The sequence below is a fragment of the Hylobates moloch genome, unplaced genomic scaffold (assembly GCF_009828535.3).
Source record: "Hylobates moloch isolate HMO894 unplaced genomic scaffold, HMol_V3 SCAFFOLD_3, whole genome shotgun sequence".
Classification (NCBI taxonomy): domain Eukaryota; kingdom Metazoa; phylum Chordata; class Mammalia; order Primates; family Hylobatidae; genus Hylobates; species Hylobates moloch.
The window spans coordinates 153,866,242-153,879,548 of record NW_026652278.1 but is presented as its reverse complement, the minus strand read 5'-3'; the positions used below and the strand labels follow the sequence as shown (position 1 = coordinate 153,879,548).

The window sequence follows — 13,307 nt, the reverse complement described above, 5'->3', positions numbered from 1 at the left end:
GTGCTGGGATTACAGGCATGAGCCATCGCACCCAGCCGGATTATAGATTTTAAAAAGCCATCATGATTAATTGCAAAAGTACCTTCTATATCTAAAATATAATCCCACTAATTCCTGACTTTACCAGAAGTTTACATAAAATTAGAAAGTTTTCTTTATATACTAAGAAAAAAGGGGAAACTTTTTCAATAGTTGAGTTTGTTTTTTAAAGTCTGAACATATTTAAACAAACAAACAAAAAACAAGGTTCTTTATATTAAAGAGTTCCAAAGTAGGCCGGGCGCAGTGGCTCACACCTGTAATCCCAGAATCCTGGGAGGTTGAGGAGGGTGGGTCACTTGAGTCCAGGGGTTCAAGACCAGCCTGGACAATATAGTAAAACACCATCTCTACAAAAAATTAGCTGGGCATGGTGGTGCATGTCTGTAGTCCCAACTACTTGGGAGACTAAGGTAGGAAGATCACCTGTGCCACTATACTCCTGCCTGAGTGACAGAGTGAGACCCTGTCTCAAAAAAAAAAATAAAAAAAGAGCTCTAAAATTTTGAGAAATAAATTCATTTTAATGAAAAGCTGGCAAACAGCATATAAATTTAGAAACATTTATGAATACCAACTTAGAAATTCAAACAGAAAACACAGTAGTCACTGAACAAAAGAGAAGCTAACATAAATCTCTTTCTATCCGTTATAAAAATATTTTCACCTTCAAATGTATGTCTATAGTGATTTTGGGTTAAGCTTCTTCTGTATATTTTAAATCTGAATCGAAGCAAGAGATTGCTGGCCTCCTTATGCTTTTCATGAGGGGAAAGAACTCTCTAGTGGTAGCAAACATAACTGAGAGAACTTTTCTATACTGTGACTACATGTTATCTTAGTCTCTGCTTCACTAATCAGAAAAAAATGGACTTGCTAAAAAGCCAACTTGGTGGTGATTTTTTAAAAGTCAGCAATTACATAAATGTAGAAGGGCACTGGTAAACTCTATCCAAAACTAAGTCTGGGATCTAAATTCATTGTGTATTCTTTCCTAGTGTATCAAAGAAGGTTAAGAGGGCAAGGAAAATAGTCAACTATTACAACTTTATTGACAAAACCATAACACAGCTGTCACTCAAACAAATACCACCCCTTCACCATTTACTAAAAAAAAAAAAAAAAAAAAAAACCCAAAAATTAGCCTAAGAGTAAAGCAGAAATGTTCAAATTGAAAGTAACTTTCATTGTGAACATATACATGTTTTTAAATACTTCCAATTCTCAAATACTTTTATTTTCTATTGGAACAATCCCTCCTCCTTAGAAAAATTTTTAAGTATTGATATCTAATGTTTACATTCTTATACTGAACTTTCTTTGGAAAGGATGTAGTTAACACATATGGAGCATTATTAAAATATAGAGGGCACTATTTGGCAACATCTGGAGTAAATTAGTTTACTTTAGGACCTGCCTTTCTTCTATTTATATTAACTGTACATTTCTTCAAGTGTTCTACAGCATTAACTGATAGGCAATTTAATGAGATTGTTGCTTGTAACACACTTCCTAAGGACCCAACACTTCACACAGTCAGGAAGCACTAGATGACTGGCAAAGTCACTCTAAGGCATGCATGGAAAATTCTACAGGAAGAAAGGCAAGAAGGCTAGTGCAGCTCACCTGTTATTTTATATGTTCTTGATGCAAATCACTATTAGTCTCTCTGGTGCTTAGTTCATGACATTAAATGCTCTTATATTACCACTAGTACTAATAAAAATGATATAACATGAACATTCCTTCCCTGGCCTCAAGCCACAAAACTATGAAGATCAAAGTTAAAAAAAAAAAAAATGCAACAACCCTATTATGAAACAGTATGCTATTTCATACTGCTGGTGGGAGTATAAATCAGCACAATCTCTACAGAGAGCAATTTTGAAATCTCCTACAAATATACTTGACCACTCATGAAATGACACACTCTGAGTTATTCACTGTAGCACTGCTTGTTATTTAACAACTACAACAGAGAGTTCATCAGTAGACACTAGTTTAAAACATAGTATATCCATACAATGGAATATTCTGCATCTGTAAAAATGAACAAGGAAGCTCATAATATGAAAAAAGCTTTAGGAAATACTGTCAGCTTAGAAAGGACGCAGGATAGATGTGAGAACACGTTTTTTCAGTGGCTAGATTGTTTTTACATGAACCATGTGAATGGATTACTTATCCTCTCCATGCAAGAAAATAAAACAAAACCGAGAAACTAATAATAGTGATTATCTTTAGGGGGGAGAGAAATGAGGAACAAGGGTGAAAGGATGACTGTTTCAATGTATACCTTTCAAATATTTTTAAATCCTCATGTATATGGTAAAATGATCTTTGACAAGAGTGCCAAGACCACTCAGTGGGAAAAGTACAATCTCTTCAACAAATTGTGCTGGGAAAACTAGACATCCACATGGAAAAGAATGAAGGTGGATCATATACGCCATACACAAAAATTAATTCAAAATGGACTAAGGATCTAAATGTAAGACTCAAAACTATAAAATTCCTAGAAGTAAACACAGGGGGGAAAGTTTCGTGACACTGGATTTGTCAATGATTTCTTGGAAATGACACCAAAAGCTCAGGCAACGAAGACGAATGGGACTACATCAAAGTCAAGAGTTCAGTGCATCAAAGGACGCAATAAAGTAAAAAGGCAACCTGTAGAAGAGGAGAAAATATTTGCAAGTCATGTATCTGACAAAGAGTTAATATCCAGAATATAAAAATATCTCCTACAACTCAACAACAACAAAAATCAAATAACCCAATTTAAAAATGAGCAAAGGACTGGAATAAACGTTTCTCCAAAGATGATATACAAATTGCCAATAAGCATATGAATAGATGATAGATGTTCAACATCACTAATCATCAGAGAAGATACAACTCAAAACCACAATGAGATATTACCCCATACCCCCTAGGGTGGCTACTACAAAACAAACAAACAAACAAACCAGAAAATAACAATTGTTGGCAAAGACATGAAGATACTAGAAACCTCATGCACTGTTGGTAAGATTATAAAATAACGCAACTATTATAAAAAAAAAAAGCATGGAGGTTACTCAAAAAATTAAAAGTAGAACTACTGTATGATCCAACAATCCCACTTTGGTGTATATATCCAAAAGAATGTAAAGCAGGGTCTTGAAGACATATTTGTACACCCATGTTCACAGAAGCATGACTCACAACAGCAAGAGGCAGAAGCAGGTATCCACTGATTAATGAATGGATAAATGAAATTGGTATATACATATACTATATACATACATAAAATTCCTTAAAAAGGAAGGAAATCCTGTCACAATGCAACATGGATGAAGCTTGAGAACATTATGCTAAGTGTAGTGAGCCAGTCACAAAAATAAAAAAATACTGTATGATTCCACTAATATGAGGTATCCAAAGGAGTCAAATTTATAGAAACAGGAAGTATAATAATACTTGCCAGGGACTAGTGGAAAGTGGAAAAGACGAGTCGTTTAAAAGGTACAGAGTTTCAGTTTTGCAAAATGAAGACGTTCTAGAAATCTGTTTCACAATAAAGCAAATACTTACACATAACACTACTGAGTGGAACACCTAAAATGGCTAAGGTGGTAAATTTCATGTTATATGTTCTTTACCACAAATATTTTTAAAAGTTTATAACCATTTGAAAACACTGGTGATGAAAATTAAAAAACAAAAACAAAACAAGGAACTAGATCCAACTACTTTCCTTCCCCAGTGAGAAAGGAAGTGTTGCTATAGACAGTCAATGCATGTCACTGTCTTGACTTTAGTGGACAAATACCTGCTCTGCTAAAAAAGAAAGATCACTGGGTTAACATCCCTATGTTTGGCCGCTGTCCTACCTTGTCAGCCTCCACACCAGACTTCTCAAGAGCAGATCTTAATTCTGAAGCCTCTGTGTGCTGATGCACACTCACATTTTTATGTTATGGCATAGCCTCTGGCTCAATTTTACCTTGAAATAGTTCTTTGGAAGTCTTTTTCTTGGCATTAGTCCCTCTCAATCTCTCTGCTGATTTTAACCTTAATGGCCTCCTCTACTGGTTAGGATTCTATATATTTTTCTACCTTTCTGACCACTCAATCTGCCTCCTTTACCTCCCTAAAACTAGGTATTACTATGGTCCTACCTGCCTTGAGCCTCCTTTTGATTCTCCACTTGTTCTGTCTTAACTATCTCATGTACATTATTGTCCACAGTTATCTTTATTACCCTAATATTGTTGCTCCCAGATCCAACCTCTCCCCCAAACCCCAATGTTTGAATTTCTAGCTGTTAGTCTCCATATGAATATGATCTAATCGTCATGGCCCTTTTAAACAAGACAGAGCCACCCACACACCATGAAACCAGTACCACATACAAGCAGTCCTCTAGAACCCTCACATTAATTACGACCTTGGGCCACTTACCTTGGCCTGTTTTGAGCTCTATGGTCTGACTTTTCATCATGGTGCATTTTTCCAGTGATGCTTTGCTTCACACTTTGGCCTGATACTTGATAAAGATTCTCCGTATCTGCTGATATTCCTCTCAACATAAATCAAGTTCTTCCTCTGGCCAAGCTGTCTTTGGCTACTATTAAACATCTGGCCCAATCTGAGAACCTTTAAAATGATACTGCACTTTACTGCTGGCTCTCCCTCAAGCAAACAAGATGAGGATATACCTATATTTCAAACCGTTTCAGTGCCCTCCTCCAGACACCTGCTGGACCTCCCGTGTTCCCTTTGTGTCCTAATGGCTCCACACTGATTCCAAGGCTGAATGAAGTCTTAGTCACAGTCATTCTTGCCTCCCTCCCTCTCTTTTATTATGTGATAAAAACAATAAAATTTACCACCGTAACCATTTTTAAGTGTAAAGTTTAATAGTGTTAAGTATGTCCACACTGGGCCAGGCACAGAGGCTCACACCTGTAATCCCAGCACTTTGGGAAGCCGAGGCAGGTGGAACACCTGAGGTCAAGAGTTTGATACCAGCCTGGCCAACATGATGAAACCCCGTCTCTATTAAAAATACAAAAATTAGCCAGGGATGGTGGCGGCAGCCTGTAATCCCAGCTACTTGGGAGGCTGAGGCAGGAGAATTGCTTGAACCTGGGAGGCAGAGGTTGCAGTGAGCCGAGATTGTACCACTGCACTCTAGCCTAGGGAACAAGAACAAAACTCCATCTCAAAAAAAGTAGTATATTCACACTGTTATGAAAAAGATCCAACATTTTCATCTTGCAAGTATGAAATGCATTAAATAACTACTCTTTCCTTCGTCATCCCACTTTTTTAACCCCAATGTGAATTGTTTCTTAAACCCTGCTAATTCTTTCTCAGTAATTCCATAAAAATCGTAAGATTTAATGGCATAAGGGATCTGAAAGGTCACCTGACACATCTTCTATATTATGTATGCATAACCTCAAAAATTTTCACAATAAATGGTTATCTGGCTATAGTTTGCACACATCAACAGATGGCAAGACAGTCATATCATCCTTGAACACTGATAAGGTTTGGCTCTGTGTCCCCATCCAAATCTCATCTTGTAACTCCCATAATTCCCATGTGTTGTGGGAGAGACCCAGTGGGAGATGATTGAATTATGGGGGCAGGTCTTTCTTGTGCTGTTCTCATGATAGTGAATGGGTCTCATGAGATCTGACGGTTTTAAAAATGGGAGTTTCCTTGCACAAGCTCTGTTTGCCTACTGCCATCCATGTAAGATGTGACTTGCTTCTCCCTACCTTCCACCATGATTGTGAGACCTCTCCAGCCATGTGGAACTGTTAAGTCCAATAAACCTCTTTCTTTTGTAAATTGCCCAGTCTCAGATATGTCTTTATCAGCAGTGTGAAAATGAACTAGTACAGTAAATTGGTACCAGCAGAGTGGGGTGCTGCAGAAAAGATACCCGGAAATGTGGAAGCGACTTTGGAACTGGGTAACAGGCAGAGGTTGGAACAGTTTGGAGAGCTCAGAAGAAGATGACAGAAAAATGTGAAAAAGTTTAGAAGTCCCTAGAGATTTGTTTAATGGCTTTGACAAAAACACTGATAATATGGACAATGAAATCCAGGCTGAGGTGGTGTCATATGGAGATGAGAAACGTGCTGGGAAATGGAGCAAAGGTGACTCTTGTTATGTTTTAGCAAAGAAACTGGTGGTATTTTGTCCCTGCCCTAGAGAACTGTGGAACTTTGAACCTGAGAGAGATGATTTAGGGTATCTAGTAGAAGAAATTTCTAAGCAGCAAAGCATTCAAGATGTGACTTGGGTGCTGTTAAAGGCATTCAGTTTCAAAAGGGAAACAGAGCATAAAAGTTTGGAAAATTTGCAGCCTGACAATACAACAGAAAAGAAAATCCTATTTTCTGAGGCAAAATTCAAGACAGCTGCAGAAATTTGCATAAGTTACAAGGAGCCGACTGTTAATCACCAAGACGATGGGGAAAATGTCTCCAGGGCATGTCAAGAGAACTTTGCAGCAGCCCCTTCCATCACAGGCCCAGAGGCCTAGGAGGAAAAAGTGGTTTCATGGGCCAGGCCCAGGGTCCCTGTGCTGTGTGCAGCCTAAGGACTTGGTGCCCTGCGTCCCAGCCACTCCAGCCATGGTTGAAAGGGGCCGACACAGAGCTTGGGCTGTAGCTTCCAAGGGTGCAAGCCTCAAGCCTTGGCTGCTTCCACGTGGTGTTGACTCCTGACAGAAGTCAAGAACTGAGGTTTGGTAACTTCCACCTCGATTTCAGATGTATGGAAATGCCTGTATGCCCAGGCAGAAGTTTGCTGCAGGGGCGGAGTCCTTATGGAGAACCTCGGCTAGGGCAGTGCAGAAGGGAAATGTGGGGTCAGAGCCCCCACACAGAGTCCCTACTGGGGCACTGCCTAGTGGAGCTGTGAGAAGAGGACCATCCTCCAGAACCCAGAATGGTAGATTCACTGATAGCCTGCACCATGTGCCTGGAAAAGCCGCAGACACTCAACACCAGCCCCTGAAGACAGCCTGGAGGTAGGAGCTGCCCAAGACTGTGGGAACCTACCTCTTGCATCAGTGTCACCTGGATGTGAGACATGGAGTCAAAGGAGATCATTTTGGAGCTTTAAGATTTGACTGCCCCACTGGATTTCAGACCTGCATGGGGCCTGCAGCCCCTTTGTTTTGGCCAATTTCTCCCATTTGGAATGGCTGTATTTACCCAATGCTTGTATCCCCCTTGTACCTAAGAAGTAACTAACTTGCCTTTGATTTGACAGGCTAATAGGCGAAAGAGACTTGACTTGTCTGGGATGAGACTTTCGACTGTGGACCTCTGAGTTAATGCTGAAATGAGTTAAGACTTTGGGGGACTGTTGGGAAGGCATAATTGGTTTTGAAATGTGAAGATATGAGATTTGGGAGGGGCCAGAGGTGGAATGATATAGTTTGGTTCTGTGTCTCCACCAAATCTCATCCTGCAGCTCCCATAATTCCCATGTGTTGTGGGAGGGACCCAGTGGAAGATGACTGAACTATGGGGATGGGTCTTTCCCATGCTGTTCTCGTGATAGTGAATGGGTATCATGAGATCTGATGGTTTTAAGAATGGGAGCTTCTTTGTATAAGCTCTCTTTGCCTGCTGCCATCCACATAAGATATGACTTGCTCCTCCTTGCCTTTCACCATGATTGTGAGGTCTCCCCAGCCACGTGGAACTGTTAAGTCCAATAAACCTCTTTCTTTTGTAAATTGCCCAGTCTCAGGTATGTCTTTATCAGCAGCATGGAAACGGACTAATACAAACACTTACTATTAGAAGTTCTTCTGTACGTTGCTCTAAAATCTTTTTCACTCTTATTTTGTAACACTGATAATTCTGCCACCACAATAAACAGAACAAGATTAACTAATCTGTCTCTTATGAAATTCCTCAAAATCTTACAGAGAGCATTATATTTTCCCAAATTGTCCTTCAATGGTCTGTACAGTCCTATGTCCTTCAACCACTGCTTGCACAACATGATTTGGGGTCTTCATCATCATCCTGGCTATAAATTCAGGGCTCTAGTGCATCAGTCTCTCTCAAAACACTGAAGCTAAAAGTAAACTCAATTTCACAGCTATGGTCTGATCTGAACAGAACCGAACAGGATAATCACCTTACGCTTTTCTGGACACGATTACCTAATTGGTTCCCATTGGATATACCATCAACTAAAAGCCTAACATCTTTGCATTAGTTTGGTTAATATAAGCCTAACACAACACAGCCAAAGTGAAAAATTCTTCCTTTTCAGTGAATGAATTCTTTCTCAGCCTACTGTATCTCAGTAAGGTACAGTAAAAATCAGCAGCTACTGCACACTGGCTATAAATATGCACACACTAAAATGTATCTACAAAGAATTTACCTAAAATGTAATGCTAAAAGGCAGGTCATCTCAGAGTTTAATCTGTTTCCTCTACTTATATTCAGAGTTAGTTCCCATATCTATGATCTTGCTTCATTCACCTCCTCTCTATGTTCATTACCCTAGTTCTAACCTTATTACCAACCTCAATTATTGCTTCCAAACCTTTCACCCACATATTGACAGGTCATTTTGTTTATGGATCATAGCTTGTGACATTAGTAATTTACCTTCAGTAGTTCACCACTGGCCACTGAATAAAGCCCAACATAGTTATACTGACATTTAATCATCAGTTTCTTCTCTCTAAACAAATACTGTAACTGCAATAGGGCACAATTCCAGGTAGTAAAGACTACGCCATCAATATGCTATATATATTAAGCACATAAACTACACACACGTAATGTATAATATACATATGCATCCTTCCATACATGTATATGGAATATACATTCCATTCCTTCCATAATGAGCACATATGCTCATTACTCTCTAAAGCAATTGAACTTTTCTGTTTCCCTCCAGGAAATAAAATAAGCTGATCATGAAATGAAAGACAGTCCCTAGAATTTGCCATACCAGGTCAAGAGAGAGCATCAGGGCTGGGAGCGGTGGCTCAGGCCTGTAATTCTAGCACTTTGGGAGGCTGAGGTGGGTGGATCACAAGGTCAGGAGATCAAGACCATCCTGGCTAACACAGTGAAACCCTATCTCTACTAAAAATACAAAAAATTAGCCAGGCGTGGTGGTGGGCGCCTGTAGTCTCAGCTACTCGGGAGGCTGAGGCAGGAGAATGGCGTGAACCCGGGAGGCAGCACTCACAGTGAGCCAGGATCGCACCACTGCACTCCAGCCTGGGTGACAGAGCGAGACTCCGTCTCAATATTAAAAAAAAAAGAAAAAAAAAAACAAAGCATCAGGTTAGGACCCTCATCCCAAATAAGTGTAATAAAATCAACAATATAAGTCTCAAGTGTTATGTTCTGTTTTGTATCCTGTAATAAGGTACAAAGTACCCTTTGTATTTGATTTCTAAACACCAAGCACCTTTTTGAACAAAATTAAAATGCCATGATGGGTCTCCATAATTCCTCTATACTCAATGCAGAGTCCCATTTGAGAAGTGAGGGCAAAAGTATGAATAACAATAGTATCTTAGATCCACAAGCAGCTCATCCCTAACAGACAAAGTGATTTTGGGAAAATAGAAATATCTCTGGTCTTCATTTTCCTAATTAATAAAATGAAAGTGTTAGACTAGATAACTGCTAAGATTTCCTATAACATTAATACTCTGTGATTCTTTGACTTTCAACACTATTAATCTTTAGGGGAAAAAAAACCATTTATGTCTCCAGCAGTTCTATTAACATAAGGCAGTTTTAATGAAACCTGAAAACAGTTAACTCATGTAAGCTAGAAAAAAAACCTGTCAACAAGGCACAGCAGAGACTGCATGTAGTTTACTAAGGAATAAAGAGGATCATAATGAATGCATGAATATACAAATAATTAACTCTTTCAAGAAGCGTCATTTGAGTTGGCATGACTTCAGCTAAAAAGTGCTGTGTATCAAGTGCTTTCACAGTTCTCCAAAGGAAGAATCTTCTGTATCAGTAAATTAACATTGCAATAGACCCTTGAATAATCAGCATCTATTCTTCGGCATGCATATTCCATGGCTAAGGCTAGTAATACTGTTATTAAAACCACTCACTCAACACAAATTTATTTCAAGAGGGCAGCATTCAAATCATGAGCTTATTCTAACCGATGTTTATTCCAAGCAGTGATTCCTAGCCTAAATTATAGAAAGGTGGGCAAATGATTGAAGTAAATTTTCTGTAGAAGAAACTGTTATCAAAACTGGTTTTACAGAGAATAACGCATATTCCAAATATACTTAATTAGGGTGTGAGTTTATTGTTACTGGACTATAAAGTTAGATTATAAGCAAGGGTTAAATTGTATTGAGCCTGTTATCTATCACCCACAACAGTGTGGGCAATGCCAGGCACATAAAGAGGATAGCTTTGAAATGACTGACTACTGGGTCTAGGCTGAACGGCCAAGAGTTGGCTGGAAGAACAAGGGCCAAAGAGCACAGATTTATGAAGAAATACAAGAGAATGAGAAGGCACACATCTAGTCTGAACCAAGGTGGGGACCCCAGAGTTCTAAATACCAGAAAGGTCCAACAGACCCTGGAAGTGTAGTCTAAGGTGATGAATGGGTTTGTGGGGGGAAGATGATGGTCACAAGGAGCCATGAAGAAGGAGTCTCACGTGAGCCAACAGTATTGATTCTGAAGGCGTTGATGGCAGGAGAAACAAAATACACGGGGAAAGATAATCTCAGTGTTGAAGACAGAAGTATGCCTGGAGGCCAAGAGAGAAAATGAGCTGCAGAGAGAATGCAGTAGCCTGCCGGCCAGCCGGTAAAGAAGTGAGGCTGGTTCAGGGGACGCGCGCGGCCTCGCTCTTTGGACTCGTCACCCGCCCCTCCCCCTCCCGCCGCCGTCACCCAGGAAACCGGCCGCAAACACGGGCCGACCTGAAGCTGGTTTCATGGCAGCCTCAAAGAAGGCAGTTTTGGGGCCATTGGTGGGGGCCGTGGACCAGGGCACCAGTTCCACACGCTTTTTGGTTTTCAATTCAAGAACAGCTGAACTACTTAGTCATCATCAAGTGGAAATAAAACAAGAGTTCCCAAGAGAAGGATGGGTGGAACAGGACCCTAAGGAAATTCTACATTCTGTCTATGAGTGTATAGAGAAAACATGTGAGACACTTGGACAGCTCAATATTGGTATTTCCAACATAAAAGCTATTGGTGTCAGCAACCAAAGGGAAACCACTGTAGTCTGGGACAAGATAACTGGAGAGCCTCTCTACAATGCTGTGGTGTGGCTTGATCTAAGAACACAGTCTACCGTTGAGAGTCTTAGTAAAAGAATTCCAGGAAATAATAACTTTGTCAAGTCCAAGACAGGCCTTCCACTTAGCACTTACTTCAGTGCCGTGAAACTTCGTTGGCTCCTTGACAATGTGAGAAAAGTTCAAAAGGCCGTTGAAGAAAAACGAGCTCTTTTTGGGACTATTGATTCATGGCTTATTTGGAGTTTGACAGGAGGCGTCAATGGAGGTGTCCACTGTACAGATGTAACAAATGCAAGTAGGACTATGCTTTTCAACATTCATTCTTTGGAATGGGATAAACAACTCTGTGAATTTTTTGGAATTCCAATGGAAATTCTTCCAAATGTCCGGAGTTCTTCTGAGATCTATGGCCTAATGAAAGCTGGGGCCTTGGAAGGTGTGCCAATATCTGGGTGTTTAGGGGACCAGTCTGCTGCATTGGTGGGACAAATGTGCTTCCAGATTGGACAAGCCAAAAATACATATGGAACAGGATGTTTCTTACTATGTAATACAGGCCGTAAGTGTGTATTTTCTGATCATGGCCTTCTCACCACAGTGGCTTACAAACTTGGCAGAGACAAACCGGTATATTATGCTTTGGAAGGTTCTGTAGCTATAGCTGGTGCTGTTATTCGCTGGCTAAGAGACAATCTTGGAATTATAAAGACCTCAGAAGAAATTGAAAAACTTGCTAAAGAAGTAGGTACTTCTTATGGCTGCTACTTCGTCCCAGCATTTTCGGGGTTATATGCACCTTATTGGGAGCCCAGCGCAAGAGGGATAATCTGTGGACTCACTCAGTTCACCAATAAATGCCACATTGCTTTTGCTGCATTAGAAGCTGTTTGTTTCCAAACCCGAGAGATTTTGGATGCCATGAATCGAGACTGTGGAATTCCACTCAGTCATTTGCAGGTAGATGGAGGAATGACCAGCAACAAAATTCTTATGCAGCTACAAGCAGACATTCTGTATATTCCAGTAGTGAAGGCCTTGATGCCCGAAACCACTGCACTGGGTGCTGCTATGGCGGCAGGGGCTGCAGACGGAGTCGACGTATGGGGTCTTGAACCCGAGGATTTGTCCGCTGTCATGATGGAGCGGTTTGAACCTCAGATTAATGCTGAGGAAAGTGAAATTCGTTATTCTACATGGAAGAAAGCTGTGATGAAGTCAATGGGTTGGGTTACAACTCAGTCTCCAGAAAGTGGTGACCCTAGTGTCTTCTCTAGTCTGCCCTTGGGCTTTTTTATAGTGAGTAGCATGGCAATGTTAATTGGAGCAAGGTACATCTCAGGTATTCCATAAAACCTACCAACTCATGGATTCCCTAGATGCGAGCTTTTTCCATAATGAAAGAACCCAGCAATTGTCTCTTTTGCAATGACACTATTCATAGACTTTCATTTTATTTATAAGCCACTTGCTACATGACCCTCCAAGTAGACTAGACCTGTGGCTTAAAATAAAGAAAATGCAGCAAAAATAATGCTATAGAAATATTTGGGGTGTGTGTGTGTGTGTGTGTGTGTGTGTGTGTGTGTGTGTGTGTGTTTTAACATCCACAGTTAAGGTTGGGCCAGCTACCTTTGGGGCTGACCCCCTCCACTGCAGTAAAATCCTGCTCCATTCCCTCTAAGATGTAGGAAGAATTCTGATCCTCACCATTGGAATCTTCCATCAAACATACTCAAACACTACTGGACCAGGATTTGAGTCTCTGCATGACATATACTTGATTAAAAGGTTATTACTAACCTATTAAAAATGAGCAGCTCTTTGCTTTTAACAGACACCCCAAAAGTCTTCTTTTCTACATAGTAGAAGATGGCAACACCTTCACTGAATGTTTGAATAGAAACCTCTACTAAATTATTAAAATAGACATTTAGTGTTCTCATAGCTTGGATATTTTTCTGAAAAGTATTT

At 40.1% G+C, this 13,307-nt stretch overlaps 2 protein-coding genes across 4 annotated transcripts in view; one reads left to right on the top strand and one right to left on the bottom strand.

Moving 5' to 3' along the window:
* Positions 1–13,307, bottom strand: part of KLHL2 (kelch like family member 2) — a 113,300-nt gene that overhangs the window by 30,716 nt on the left and 69,277 nt on the right. The gene's annotated exons all lie outside the window — the stretch shown is intronic.
* On the top strand, positions 10,983–12,880 carry GK3 (glycerol kinase 3). The gene has a single exon (XM_032754530.2). It carries the CDS (start codon positions 11,025–11,027, stop codon positions 12,684–12,686), a length of 1,662 nt encoding a protein of 553 aa, XP_032610421.1. The 5' UTR covers positions 10,983–11,024; the 3' UTR covers positions 12,687–12,880.